Source organism: Ammodytes marinus (assembly GCF_949987685.1).
Source record: "Ammodytes marinus genome assembly, chromosome: 14".
In the NCBI taxonomy this organism is placed as follows: Eukaryota; Metazoa; Chordata; class Actinopteri; order Uranoscopiformes; family Ammodytidae; genus Ammodytes; species Ammodytes marinus.
Genome location: NC_137218.1, coordinates 30,659,798 through 30,675,160, shown reverse-complemented (window position 1 = coordinate 30,675,160; position 15,363 = coordinate 30,659,798). Strand labels below are relative to the sequence as shown.

Below are 15,363 nucleotides of genomic sequence, written 5' to 3'. Positions count from 1 at the left end.
AAATCTGATGAAATTTCACATTCGTTATTTTGGGAGACATTAAAAGTGGTTTTGCGCGGAGAAATTATTTCTTACACTTCTCACAAGAATAGTGAACAGAAAAAACAGCTGCAAGTTCTGACTGACTCTATTCTCAAACTTGATGAACAATATGCTAGAGACCCTTCCGATGAGCTGTATAAAAAAAGACTAAACCTACAATCTGAATTTAATCTATTATCTACAAAGACAGCGGAACGCTTGATCTTACATTCTCGCGGTTTATCATATGAATTTGGTGAAAAAAATAGTCGGCTATTGGCACATCAGCTCAAGCGCCAGGCAGCCTCTCGGCTAATACCTCAAATTAGAGACGGGTCAAATTATCTTGTTTCTGACCCCCAAGACATAAACAAAGTTTTCAAGACCTTTTACACCTCCCTTTATAAATCTGAACCGCCCTCTGACACAAGTTGTATGGACAATTTTCTTAACGATTTGGAGTTCCCCACTATTGATCCAGAGTTGACCATCGATTTAGACAGACCTTTGCAAATTAATGAGATTAAAGAGGCTTTTAGATCCATGCAAAGTGGCAAGGCGCCGGGTGCAGATGGCTATGGGACTGAGTTTTATAAGACATTTTCTGACAAGCTTGCTCCAATCTTATTAGATATGTTTAACGAGTCATTGGCGAATGGTTCCCTGCCCCAAACACTTAGTCAAGCAGTAATTTCACTCTTACTTAAGAAAGACAAAGACCCCACAGAATGTGGATCTTACCGTCCAATTTCACTGCTTAATATAGAGAGCAAAATCATTGCCAAAGTTTTAGCTAAACGTCTTGAAAGCACACTTCCTCTGATTATCTCTGAGGATCAAACTGGCTTTATCAAGGGTCGGCACTCTTTCTTTAACATCCGAAGGCTCTTAAATATTATCAATACCTCTGGCCCTTCTCTGTTCCCGGAGGTCATTGTCTCCTTAGATGCGGAGAAGGCCTTTGACCGTGTAGAGTGGGGGTATGTATTTGCTATTTTACACAAATTTGGGTTTGGTGACACACTTATTTCATGGATTAAGCTGCTCTACTCCTCCCCCTTGGCCTGCGTTACCACCAACTCTATACGCTCCCCATATTTCCCACTTTCCAGGGGGACGCGACAAGGGTGCCCGCTATCTCCGCTACTTTTTGCCATAGCAATTGAGCCCCTTTCTATAGCGCTTAAGGCCTTACCCCATTATCAAGGTATCTCACGGCATGGTGTGGAGCATAAGGTGTCTCTTTATGCAGACGATCTTCTGCTTTATATAACCAACCCAGTGTCCTCTATTCCTTTGATTCAGTCCGTCCTTAAAAAGTTCGGCTCATTTTCGGGCTACAAACTAAATTTTCATAAAAGTGAATGCTTTCCAATTAACACTCTGGCTCAGATTATCCCACAGTCATCAATACCTTTTAATTTGTCTCAGCAGGGTTTTAAATATTTAGGTATCAAGATTACTCACAAACTACATTCCATGTTGGAGGCCAATTTCACTCCTTTAGTAGCCAAAATGAAATCAGATTTTCAACGTTGGAGTAGTCTGCCCCTGTCACTTTCAGGCAAAGTGCAATGCGTTAAAATTAATATTCTGCCTAAGTTTTTGTATGTGTTTCTATGCCTTCCTGTATTTTTACCAAAGAGTTTCTTTCGCACACTAGATCAGGAAATCACTACATTTATATGGGGAGGAAAGGTCCCTAGGATCAGTAAAGCAGTTTTGCAGAAGCCAAGGAATAGTGGTGGCCTTGCGCTCCCTAATTTCATGCACTATTATTGGGCTGCCAACATACATAAACTTGTTTACTGGCTAAAAGATCCTGATGCGGACTGGTGTAGCCTAGAAGACCAGTCATGTCATTCGTCTTCCTTATCTGCACTGGTCTTTTCCTCTCTCCCTCTTTCCCCATCCCGTCATTCCTCCAACCTTCTGGTGCAGTCCACTTTAAAAATATGGATACAATTCCGCCGACATTTTAAGTTTTCCTCAGCCTCTTTTCTTGGGCCTATTGGCAACAACCATCTATTCGCTCCCTCCATTTTGGATTCAACCTTTACTCTTTGGTCCAGGCTAGGCCTTAATAGCTTCAAAGACCTCTTTGTTGATGGTATTTTCCCTAGTTTCAACACTTTATGTCTTAAATTTAATCTGCCACGCACAAATTTTTTCCGTTACCTTCAGGTCCGTAATTTTGTGCGCACAAAATCCAATTCCTTCCCTGGGCTCCCCCAGGAAAAACAATGGGAGAGCCTTTTTGAGCTATCTCCTACCCAGAAGGGACTTATATCTGTAATTTATCAAGGCACAATGTCACTTAATAATGATACACTCCTCAAGTTAAAGTCCAAATGGGAGGGAGAACTGGGAATGATATTGGCAGCTGATTGGTGGACATTGGCTTTGGCTAGGGTGAATTCCACCTCATCCTGTGCTCGACTCAGTCTGATCCAGTTAAAAGTATTGCATAGAGCCCACCTTAGCAAATCCAAACTTCATGAAATTTACCCCGATTCTGATCCACAATGTGATCGCTGCCACACGGCAGAGGCAGACCTTTCACATATGTTTTGGTTATGCCCAAAGCTTACAACATATTGGTCTTTAATTTTTGATCTATTTTCAAAGCTGTTAAAGCGCAGCATAAAGCCATGTCCGTGTCTTGCCATTTTTGCAACACCTGCAGAGCCCCTCCCTTGTACTTCTAATGAGGTTGACATGATTGCTTTTGCAACGCTTTTAGCCAGGAGAAGGATACTTCTGTCTTGGAAGTCGCCTACTCCCCCTGCTTTCTCAGCCTGGCTGAAGGACATGATGTCATTTTTGCAACTAGAAAAGATAAAGTTTACACTCAGAGGATCTAGTGAGCGTTTTAAGAAAAAATGGCAACCCTTTGTCTCATACTTTAATGATTTAACTGTTCTTCCTCCTGACTGAATATTTTTTTTGTTTTTTTATTTATTGTTTTATTTTTTGTCTCAACTAATTTTGTAATGATTGTAATTTTTTGTAATTTTTTTTTTGTATTTTTTTTTTTTTTGTCTATTAAAGCGGCAACGAGTAACTTTTAAATATCTTTTAAACAGCCTCATGTTTCCTCTCATAATCATAAATTACCTTTAACAGCAAACGAGACCATCAGTGCAAAGAAAGACGTTTTTATATAGTTTTTATTACTGCATTTGATCTGGTCGTACACCCAGTCTGATTTTCGGTTCACGCGTGCATGCTCTATGGTCACATATCCGTATTGGTCACAGATTTCAGTGTGGCGCAGTTACGCGATTTGAGAAGCCTATCCCTCCAGGTGAGGGAAGGGGAGCGGGAGCCTTGTTTGAGACAGTTGTTTGTCGTCATAATGACTGATAACGGGGCTGAACCATAAAAGAAAAAAAAGAAAATGCAATGAAGAAAAGCAAAAAGGGAGAGTGATAGTCGGGCGGGAGGGCGTTGCCAAGCAACGTATACACAATTTCACGCAGCGAACCTAGACTGCAGCATGGACTGCAGTGTTTACTCCTAAATGAATGAGCGGTAGCCTACTAAAACAAAGCTTACTTTGCCTCACCAGCATCATCAGATTTCTTTATAGGTCCATGACATAAACACATTACCTCATCGTGATACTAACTAACTGCCATCTCTCGTTCATTCGCTTTGTGTGAGGACACGGACTCGTTCAGCTCCGTGAGAGGTGACAATGCATCAACTCATTGCAATCAGGTGTGTTTAGCACTTACTGGCATTAGTTGATGCTGTGTCACCCATGGACTCACGGAGCCGAAAAGAGTCCGGTGCCCTCACACTTTGCTTTCAACACACGGACACGCACCATATTGCTTCCTGATTATTTGAATCTGCACGCTGCCTGCACGAGCTAGAAAACAGCTTCACGACAGCTGGCGTCGTAATAATACTACCGCTTTTGTTCAAAGGTGTCGCCAACGTGCCGACTTACTCGTAGTGGCTTTAATGTACTGTCTTTTGATGTTTGTTGTTGTTTCCGGTTTTTCTGAGGGTACGTTCTAGGGGTGGGGGGCTAGGGGAAAAAAAATGAAAAAACGGTGACCTGTGTATTGAACTCTGTTTGTTTATCCATGCTTCTCACCAATAAAAAATGTTTAAAAAAAACAAATGCTTGCCAATCAAATGCAGCCACTTCAGTCACATGACAAGTGTTGTCATGTTGTCATAGGGCTCAACCATGGGCTCAACAATGTCCGCGGACTTTTTTAAAGGCTGCGGTTCCGCACCGATGTTGTGTCCGTGGCCGTGCCATGTACGTTAAACGCATATTTTACCGACTATCTGGGAGAGTCGAGAAAATGGAAGAAACCGCTGATTCCGAGGAGCAATAGCCACACCCCTGGCCTCAAATACAAACTCACACACTCGCAAGCTCTCAATCACACTGTAGCCTACTCACTTCGCATGCCCCAGTCTGGCTGTGTGAGAGTCTGAGAGTGGTCTCTTTGTTCAGCCACTCTGTAGTTTCATACGTTAAGTGAGTGTGCCAGCAGGTTTTGATGTGTAACAAAGTTTAATTTTGTGTATTTTATATTTTTGGGGCTAAACACAACCTATCTCAATTCACCGGCCAGTGTTGTTGTAAAGCAGCTGACCGGCGCGGCGCTAAATGTTTACGTCACACCTGACGCTGCTTACAGGCACCCCTCTTTCATTCCGGAATGTGGAATGCTGTGTAAAATGGCACACTGATGCGCCAGCAGGCCGGCGTTGCTTGGTTCTGTGTAAATAACACAGAAGCAAGCAGAGCCGGCATATTGGCGTGCTGTTGTTCCGTCAATATGCCGCAATCTCTGTGTAAGAGGGGCTACTGTTAACAATTAATCCTAAAGGACCATGAACCCATCTGTACAGAATAGTTGGTGAGGTATTTCAGTCTGGATTGATAAACAAACAGACAAGGCGACAGACAGACAGACACCACTGTCATTCCAAACCCAGTAGAACACTAGAAGGTAACACACTCACTCAGTTGCTGATTTGGGCCAGAGGCTGCTACAGCAGGAGGAACCTGAAAGACAACAAGTTTAGCAAGTTCAGCTACAACAAAAGCAGATATATGCAACAACAGCCAGAAATAATCACTAATCTAGGCAACTGATAGTCTTAAAAAGAGTTTTGCTGTGATGTTTCAGGGTGTGTAATGTAAACTAGGGATGTCCATTTCTGTGGTGTGGAGGCATGTATAGCAGCAAAACCTTTTTTCAGCTGATAGTTTAGAAAGGAAAAACCAATGTGTGGTCTGAAAACACTTTGGTTTTGGAACAGACTAAAATAGTGTGCAAGATACGTTATGCCGGATAAATCCGGATAATATCAGAATTTTCCGACATAGTTAATGAGCTTCAATGGAATGTGTCCAGACCAACAGGCTAAGAAAATTAAAATTTGCTGTGGGAAATGGTGACGCCATGTGAGAACAATAATATTGAAGAAGGCAACACAACATATTGTTGCAAACGAGCAGAATCTGCTTGGTCACGGAAATTGACTTGGCAGGCACCTGTTCCACTGACACAATGATACCTTCCATGACTTGTCAGTAGCCAGTTCTTTGAATACTGTATTTAAAAGAGGTCATGGTGAGAGTTTTGGAGGAGCCCAAATGTGCCATAGAGCACAGAGTTATGCATGCACACTCTCTGTGCATTTAAAACTCCTATTCCAACATATCTTTACTTTATTACACTTTATTTTGCTCCCACAAATGGCAAAAAAGAGAACCGTTTTCTCCTCTTTCAATTTATATTTTTTCTAACAAATAATTGGCTAATAAAAAATTAGCATAACAACTAGCCTGTCAATTTAAAAATTTAAATGATACACATTTATTATTGATTGTTTTAATTTAATTCATTCCCTGCATTTATCACACGTGTGTCGTAGCCCATGAAGTGGTATGTCGCGAATATCAGATGCATTTTTCATTAATGAATTCCTTGAATTAGACTTTGATTATGTTCTGGCTCCCTGGCTCGAAGAAATATCGTCCCGATGCCGATTAGTTGCAGACCCCTGGCCTACAGTATTGTTTTATAGCCAAGTCAATGTTATAAAAGTCAAAATTTTAACATGAACAGCAAATGAAATGCTGAGCTTTCTCTAGGGCAGGCTATGCTTTATATACAATCATATGAAAAAGTTTGGGAACCCCTCTCAGCCGGCATTATAATTGACTCTGCTTTCACAAAAAAAATATAAAAGTGGTATGTCTTTAATTTACCAGGAACAGCTAAGTACTGGGATGTTTTCCAAACAAAGATTTTTTGAAAAGCAGTATTTGGTTGTATGAAATAAAATAAAATGTGAAAAACTGGCTGTGCAAAAATATGGGTACCCTTGTGGTTTTGTTGATTTTAATGCCTGTAACAGCATGTAAAACTGATGAATTTAAACACAAAGTTGGTTGGATTATGTTGTTAAGCCTTGAACCTCATAGAATTGTATGTTTAATCATGAGAAAATGTATTTTAGGTGCCTAAATGCAAGTTGCACTTCTCTTTGACTCTCTGCTGAAGTGAGACAGAATGGGATCATCAAAACTGCTCCCAAAAGATCTTAAAACAAAGATTATTCATTATCATGGTTTAGGGGAAGGCTACAAGAAGCTTTCCCAAAGGTTTCAATTGTCAATTTCTACTGTAAGGAACGTTGTCAGGGAATGGAAGGACACAGGCACAGTTGCAGTTAAACCCAGGTCTAGCAGACCAAGAAAAGTACAAGTGCGGCATATGCGGCGGATTGTGAGAATGGTTGCACACAACCCAAAGATCACCTCCAAAGACCTGCAAGAACATCTGGCTGCAGATTGTGTATCTGTACATGGTTCAACAAATCAGTGCAATTTGCACCAAAACATCTGTATGGCCAGGTGATGAGAAGGAAGCCCTTTCTGCGCCCACGCCACAGATACAGTTGCATGGAGTATGCAAAAGCTCATTTAGACAAGCCAGATTCATATTGGAAGAAAATGCTTTGGACTGATGAGACAAAAATTAAGTTATTTGGTCTTTATAAAAAGCAGATGTTTTGGTGCAAATTGCGCTGAATTGTTGAACGATGTACAGATACACAATCTGCAGCCAGATGTTCTTGCAGGTCTTTGGAGGTGATCTGTGGGTTGTGTGCAACCATTCTCACAATCCTCCACCTATGCCGCTCCTGTTTTTTTCTTGGTCTGCCATGCCTGGGTTTAACTGCCACTGTGCCTGTCCTTCCATTTCCTGACAACGTTCCCTACTGTCGAAATTGACAATTGAAACCTTTGGGAAAGCTTCTTGTAGCCTTCCCCTAAACCATGACAATGAACAATCTTTGTTTTTCAGATCTTTTGGGAGCTGTTTTGATGATCCCATTCTGTCTCACTTCAGCAGAGAGTCAAAGAGAAGTGCAACTTGCATTTAGGCACCTAAAATAAATTTTCTCATGATTAAACAGACATTTCTATGAGGTTCAAGGCTTAACAACATAATCCAACCAACTTTGTGTTTAAAGTCATCAGTTTTACATGCTGTTACAGGCATTAAAATCAACAAAACCACAAGGGTACCCACATTTTTGCACAGCCAGTTTTTCACATTTTATTTTATTTCATACAACCAAATACTGCTTTTCAAAAAATCTTTGTTTGGAAAACATCCCAGTACTTAGCTGTTCCTGGTAAATTAAAGACATACCACTTTTATATTTTTTTTGTGAAAGCAGAGTCAATTATAATGCCGGCTGAGAGGGGTTCCCAAACTTTTTCATATGACTGTATAAGTCTGGTTCAAAGCATGTCCACGATGTGTCATATGAAAAATATGAGGGATGTGAATATTGAACTGATAAATGATCGATTGTGCAGAAAAATTATAATGCTCACACAGAAGATCTACAGAAAGTGCTCAAACATCCATACAGAGATATATGCGAATTTGTGCTTTTATCTGCTTCCAAAAAGAAAAGGACAAGTTTTATTTGACACTTCAATCAGCATGCAGGTTTCAACTAAAAATAATCCAAACAAGCTTTCCAAAACAGGCCCCTGACTTTGTTGCAAAGGCTAGAAAAATAGAAAAAGTGAAATGTCAGCTGATGGGTCTTACCTCTGTTTTGGTCTGACTGACAGCTGTACCCACGAGCTTTGCTGACTCCTGCACTGACTCTGTTAGTGGCAGAACCTTCAGTGGAAGGAAGAGACAATAGTTTGTAACAAGAGCAGCAATATTGTTGTCTATAATGTCATTCGATAGGTATTATTGCTGGCTTCATCCAGCTGCACGGTAAAAATGAAAACTTAGAAGTTGGTGGACTAAAGAAGGTTAAAGGCCTACTTCACCGGTTTGAATATGAAGGTGTATTGAATTCTGAGATCCTATGTAGTATAAATGTGCGAAAAAAATTGAAATCGGTTCATCCTAGCCTGAGAAAAGGCAGAAAGAGTGTTTTTTTTAACCCTATATTTCTCTTTCTCGTGACATCACAGAAAGAGAAATATAGGGTTAAAAAAAACGTACTTTGTAAATATTACTGTGATGTCACAGTAAAAGACATCACAGTAATATTTACAAAGTAAGTTTTTTTTTTAACCCTATATTTCTCTTTCTGTGATGTCACGAGAAAGAGAAATATAGGGTTAAAAAAACACTCTTTCTGCCTTTTCTCAGGCTAGGATGAACCGATTTAATTTTTTTTCGCACATTTATACTACATAGGATCTCAGAATTCAATACACCTTCATATTCAAACCGGTGAAGTAGGCCTTTAATTAATCGAGTTATTTCCAGTGCTTAAAAGCATGTGTGAAGTAGCATGTCTCAGAGGCTATCTGTATGACAGAGAATTAGTTGGCAAAACTGTTTCACTTGTTATGTTTAATTCAAAAAAGTTTTCATAAATATTGTAGCGACCGCCCATTTCCACAATGCCTTGCCCTGGACTGAATGTCTTAGTGTTCTGTTCCATCTATTTTAGTGTAGGTGTAGCTTTCTGCTGTTGTTTGTGCTGTTCTGTTCAGATCAGGTTGGTTTATGTTGATGATTCTTTGTTCGTGATATGTTGTTGATATGACGTGATGTCCTCCCCTCTATTCCCTGATTTGTCCATTTCCCTCTTATATCCTCTGAGTGGTCCATTCCTTCTCCTTTCTTCTGATTGGTCTGTTCCCCTCTCTTGTCCTCCGATTGGTCTGTTACCTTTCCTCTCCTATGAGTGGTCCATATCCTCTCCTCTGTTCTGATTGGTCCTTTCCCTTTCTCTCCTTTGATTGGTCCATTGTCTCCGCTCTCCTATAACCTCTGATTTCACCAATCAAACGTTATAGGAGAGGTCAGCTTGTAAACCAAGCAGAGGAACAGGCTTAATGTGGAGAGCAGCCTGGTAACAGCTGTTGGTGCGTATGAATATTATTATTTTTCACTCACAATAATTGTAAATATCAAGTGTAAATGCATTTCTATTAAGGGGGAGTTATATAAATGGTTTTCATTTAATGAGCAGTTGGATTAGATACAAAGGGTTTTGCACAAATTATGGCAAATAATCACACATGAGCGACGGGGTACTTGGCGACCAGCTAAAAGGGTACACAAGACAAAAAAGGTTGGGAGCCACTGCTGTAGATGACACAAGTTTGCATGATATCAACCTTGTTTTAAGAAAAACATGGTTTGTTCGCGCTACCCATGATCCTAGAGCGTCACAGCGATGTCTCTGATTTGTGGAGCCCGCGGTTACCACGGAAATGTTTACTATTCGCGTGGAATTCAGCTTTTGGGTGGCTGCCATAAAAACAGAGTAGAAGGATAAAGAAGCTCGGCTGTGGGCTGTTAAAGGTATGGTTAACAGTCATTATCTTGTTATTACTATGGAATGAATTCAGTCTCAATATTAATGAATGCACAGAGAAGGATTCACACTTGTATTTTGTGATTTATATATAAATGACTCTCTTCTCACAAATACATTTCAATGCACACACAAATGAAAACCGTCATATATAAATGTAAAATAAATCCATCTATAAGAAAAACGTTTCACAAACACATTTCCGATCCACACACAAATGTGTCTTGTTTTAAATAAATGTTATATAAATCCATAAATATATTAATTTAAAAAAGATTTGCAATTTTCATCAAAAATGTGTTTGGATGTTATTACATTTATATACAAACTGTTACATTTGAATTTACAAAATGCTTTTAATTTGTGAACTTCCTTGCATTCATGTGTGAATTGGTCTGTATTTGTGTGTGGACTTTTGAGACTGCCCTGAGGTCGCTGGTTTCACAAATGTGTTTTTTTCAACCAGGAACTACCTATAGCCAATCGGATGTCTTCCTCGTTTTCAGCCAATCACATGAGCGCAGTCTCACAAGGGTCCGTTTACGCCCAGAGACAGAGGACGGTACGGTACGGCACGACTGAATGAGCTCAACCTCAATGCATTATTTTTAAAACTGCCATGGAGTTGTTTTGCTGCAGTGGACCACGTTTTTGGTGAATCATAAACGAGTCACCAAAAATTCCAGCATTTGCAGCGTCCATTTCTCCAAAGAAGAGTTTAGTAACTTTGGCTAGAAGGCTGCTGGCTTTGCAGAGCGGCTATGTCTAGCTGATGCCTGCTGGAGCTGCCTTTCTTTCCTTCAGACTTCACCGACCCCGTGCTGATTGCCGATCATGTAAGTCACTTATCAGCTTAGCTGTACATTACATTTTACTGTCTCATTAGCTTTAGTTATGCTACTACAGTGTATTTCACTTGTGTGTGTTGCTAACATTTAGCCCTAGGCCCAGTGTTTGAAGCTAACGTAGCTAACGTTGTTATCATAGTAGCCTACTACCAAATGTTTATTTTTAGCATGTCATGCTAGCTACCTTGATGACAATCACACAAAATATAACCACTGAATTAAGAATTGTATTATACCCTAACAGAATATCTCTGTATTACAGCATTACAGTCAGCCTGTGCCAGAGTGAATGCCAGTGTTGAGGGCTAATGCAACATTGAGCCTGAACCTCTCATCTCACCAAAAACGTGGTCCACTGCAGCAAAACAACTCCACGGCAGTTTTAAAAATAATGCATTGAGGTTGAGCTCATTCAGTCGTGCCGTACCGTACCGTCCTCTGTCTCTGGGCGTAAACGGACCCCTGTGAGACTGCGCTCATGTGATTGGCTGAAAACGAGGAAGACATCCGATTGGCTATAGGTAGTTCCTGGTTGAAAAAAACACATTTGTGAAACCAGCGACCTCAGGGCAGTCTCAAAAGTCCACACACAAATACAGACCAATTCACACATGAATGCAAGGAAGTTCACAAATTAAAAGCATTTTGTAAATTCAAATGTAACAGTTTGTATATAAATGTAATAACATCCAAACACATTTTTGATGAAAATTGCAAATCTTTTTTAAATTAATATATTTATGGATTTATATAACATTTATTTAAAACAAGACACATTTGTGTGTGGATCGGAAATGTGTTTGTGAAACGTTTTTCTTATAGATGGATTTATTTTACATTTATATATGACGGTTTTCATTTGTGTGTGCATTGAAATGTATTTGTGAGAAGAGAGTCATTTATATATAAATCACAAAATACAAGTGTGAATCCTTCTCTGTGCATTCATTAATATTGAGACTGAATTCATTCCATATATTACAGAGAAACAGCAGTTCATAAATGATGAATGTGGAAAGATGGTCTGTGTAATTTGAATAACCGTGCTAAACAATTTTCTTTTGGGAAAAGCTCGGGAATCGCTATGGATTGTGGAATGAGTAGTTCCTTCGCTTCCACAAAAACGTGTGCACAGACTTGTACCTTTGCCTTTTTCAATTTTTTTTGTGCCACATATTTTCTGCTTCAAAATAATAAAAGGCATCTCTAGTTTGCCAGTTAGAGTCTTGTAATGTGAAGCAGCAGCTGTAGGAAATGTTCAGTTTGCATTAGCAGTAACACTGCTGCTGTATCACTGAGCACTAAACAGGGTTTTTTCACATAGAATGCCATGTTCCAGGGTTTAGCGTGGTGACAGAAGCTTGGCAGAGGAGTCCAGCCGAGCCCCGATCAAGGCTAAATAAACCAAAAGTCAACCCTGGCGTCATAATCATAGGTGAAGACAAGTGTATGACATTGAAAAAAGCTTTAGAAAAAGAAAGACTTCCCACGACACTTTACTCTCTTTATACAGTTGAAGTACATTGGGTGGTGTTTAACAGTAAATTAACTATGTGGGTACCTCCACATCAGTAGTCTGGTGGAAGTGTTGGATCAGCTCTATGACACTGCTGAGGTTGTTTCTGATGGAGTCCATACACTCTCTCTGTGCCACTGCAATCTCCTTCACCTGAGAGCACAGCTCTGTGTGTTTGGCCTTGATGCTCCTCAGCTTCTCCAGCATCAGAGCTGGGTTTTCCTGCTGGCACAGTGTCTAGAATTAGCCAGGAAAGCCTCAATGTTCAAGCAACTAACCTTGATTGTGTCACCTTTCACACATAGTGTATTGTCAAATACTGTGGGGCGAAAAAAACAAGTTGTTGCAACTTATAATGTAATAAAGACTCATAATGTAATAACGGCTCATAATGTAATAATTTCAATGTAATAAAAGTTCATAATGTAATAATCGTCTCATAATGTAATAAAATCACGGACGCGTAACGTAATAAGGGCTTTGCGCATAATGTAATACTGTAATAACTTATTACATTAAGAACCTTATTGATACCGCTCATAATGTTATAACAGCTCATAATGTAATAATAGCACATATAGTGATAATAATAATAATTTAACCTCTCAAACAAAGCTGCAACTAAAAGCAAAAGGCATGGGCTTCAGTGCATTAGTAAACTAAATGTGTGAAACCAAGTATTATTTAATAGTAATTGCACTCTCACATTTTATTGATGTGAAATAACAGTTGAGCCACTAGTTGGGATTCTGAGAACGCCGTGCTCACTTCTACTGTGACTTTTGCAGGTAAGCAGCCCTAGTTGTGACCTTTAAAGTTCAATATATTTGTTAAACCAAGCCATACACCTTATCTGTTTAAATTATGTGTATTAATAAGATGTTTGTAGGATAATGTGTATGTTTAAGCTAGCAGCTATTTTTTGTGTTTCAGCTAGCAGCTATTTCTTGTGTTTTAGCTAGCAGCTATTTCTGGTGTTTTAGCTAGCAGCTATTTCTTGTGTTTTAGCTAGCAGCTATTTCTTGTGTTTTAGCTAGCACTGCTAGCAGCTATTTCTTGTGTTCTAGCTAGCAGCTATTTCTTGTGTTTTAGCTAGCAGCTATTTATTGTGTATTAAGATGTTTGTTATAATAGTGTTGTATGTTTTAGCTGGGGCGGCAATAGCTCAGTCCGTAGGGACTTGGCTAGGGGACTTAAAGGTTGCCGATTCAAGTCCCACTAGGACCATAAAAGTATGATGTGGACTGGCGGTTGAGAAGACGTTTTGTTATCAAATTATTTGTAGGGGTACACAACATCCTAAAATGTATGTACATACAATCATATGAAAAAGTTTGGGAACCCCTCTCAGCCGGCATTATAATTGACTCTGCTTTCACAAAAAAAATATAAAAGTGGTATGTCTTTAATTTACCAGGAACAACTAAGTACTGGGATGTTTTCCAAACAAAGATTTTTTGAAAAACAGTATTAGGTTGTATGAAATAAAATAAAATGTGAAAAACTGGCTGTGCAAAAATATGGGTACCCTTGTGGTTTTGTTGATTTTAATGCCTGTAACAGCATGTAAAACTGATGACTTTAAACACAAAGTTGGTTGGATTATGTTGTTAAGCCTTGAACCTCATATAAAAGGTCTGTTTAATCATGAGAAAATGTATTTTAGGTGCAAGTTGCACTTCTCTTTGACTCTCTGCTGAAGTGAGACAGAATGGGATCATCAAAACAGCTCCCAAAAGATCTTAAAAACAAAGATTGTTCATTGTCATGGTTTAGGGGAAGGCTACAAGAAGCTTTCCCAAAGGTTTCAATTGTCAATTTCTACTGTAAGGAACGTTGTCAGGGAATGGAAGGACACAGGCACAGTTGCAGTTAAACCCAGGTCTAGCAGACCAAGAAAAGTACAAGAGCGGCATATGCGGCGGATTGTGAGAATGGTTGCACACAACCCAAAGATCACCTCCAAAGACCTGCAAGAACATCTGGCTGCAGATTGTGTATCTGTACATGGTTCTACAATTCAGTGCAATTTGCACCAAAACATCTGTATGGCCGGGTGATGAGAAGGAAGCCCTTTCTGCGCCCACGCCACAGATACAGTTGCATGGAGTATGCAAAAGCTCATTTAGACAAGCCAGCTTCATATTGGAAGAAAATGCTTTGGACTGATGAGACAAAAATCAAGTTATTTGATCTTTATAAAAAGCAGGTGTTTTGGTGCAAATTGCGCTGAATTGTTGAACGATGTACAGATGCACAATCTGCAGCCAGATGTTCTTGCAGGTCTTTGGAGGTGATCTGTGGGTTGTGTGCAACCATTCTCACAATCCTCCACCTATGCCGCTCCTGTTTTTTTCTTGGTCTGCCATGCCTGGGTTTAACTGCCACTATGCCTGTGTCCTTCCATTTCCTGACAACGTTCCCTACAGTCGAAATTGACAATTGAAACCTTTGGGAAAGCTTCTTGTAGCCTTCCCCTAAACCATGACAATGAACAATCTTTGTTTTTCAGATCTTTTGGGAGCTGTTTTGATGATCCCATTCTGTCTCACTTCAGCAGAGAGTCAAAGAGAAGTGCAACTTGCATTTAGGCACCTAAAATACATTTTCTCATGATTAAACAGACAATTATATGAGGTTCAAGGCTTAACAACATAATCCAACCAACTTTGTGTTTAAAGTCATCAGTTTTACATGCTGTTACAGGCATTAAAATCAACAAAACCACAAGGGTACCCATATTTTTGCACAGCCAGTTTTTCAAATTTTATTTTATTTCATACAACCAAATACTGCTTTTCAAAAAATCTTTGTTTGGAAAACATCCCAGTACTTAACTGTTCCTGGTAAATTAAAGACATACCACTTTTATATTTTTTTTGGTGAAAGCAGAGTCAATTATAATGCCGGCTGAGAGGGGTTCCCAAACTTTTTCATATGACTGTAAATGATTTGTTAAAAATAAATATTTACATTAATCTAGTGATGCTGAATATAAAGAGTTTCTGCATACCCCACCTCAATGTCTACTGATTCACTGAATTTTGTTTTATTCACAGAAAAGGAACAATGAAACTGGGCATGACAATCTTGGTCCTATTCACACTGGCCCTTTTGGTTAGT

General features: G+C 39.5%; 1 protein-coding gene across 2 annotated transcripts in view; it reads right to left on the bottom strand.

Moving 5' to 3' along the window:
* ska2 (spindle and kinetochore associated complex subunit 2) overlaps positions 1-15,363 on the bottom strand; it is a 67,332-nt gene that overhangs the window by 19,936 nt on the left and 32,033 nt on the right. Inside the window, exons 3-5 of one of the 2 annotated variants that reach the window (XM_080040448.1) lie at positions 12,286-12,465; positions 8,136-8,210; positions 5,017-5,059 (exon numbers count right to left, since the gene is read on the bottom strand). In XM_080040448.1, the coding sequence (XP_079896574.1) occupies positions 5,017-5,059; positions 8,136-8,210; positions 12,286-12,465 (298 nt within the window). The remainder of the gene's footprint in view (positions 1-5,016; positions 5,060-8,135; positions 8,211-12,285; positions 12,466-15,363) is intronic. The other variant, XM_080040449.1, reaches the window with a different exon arrangement.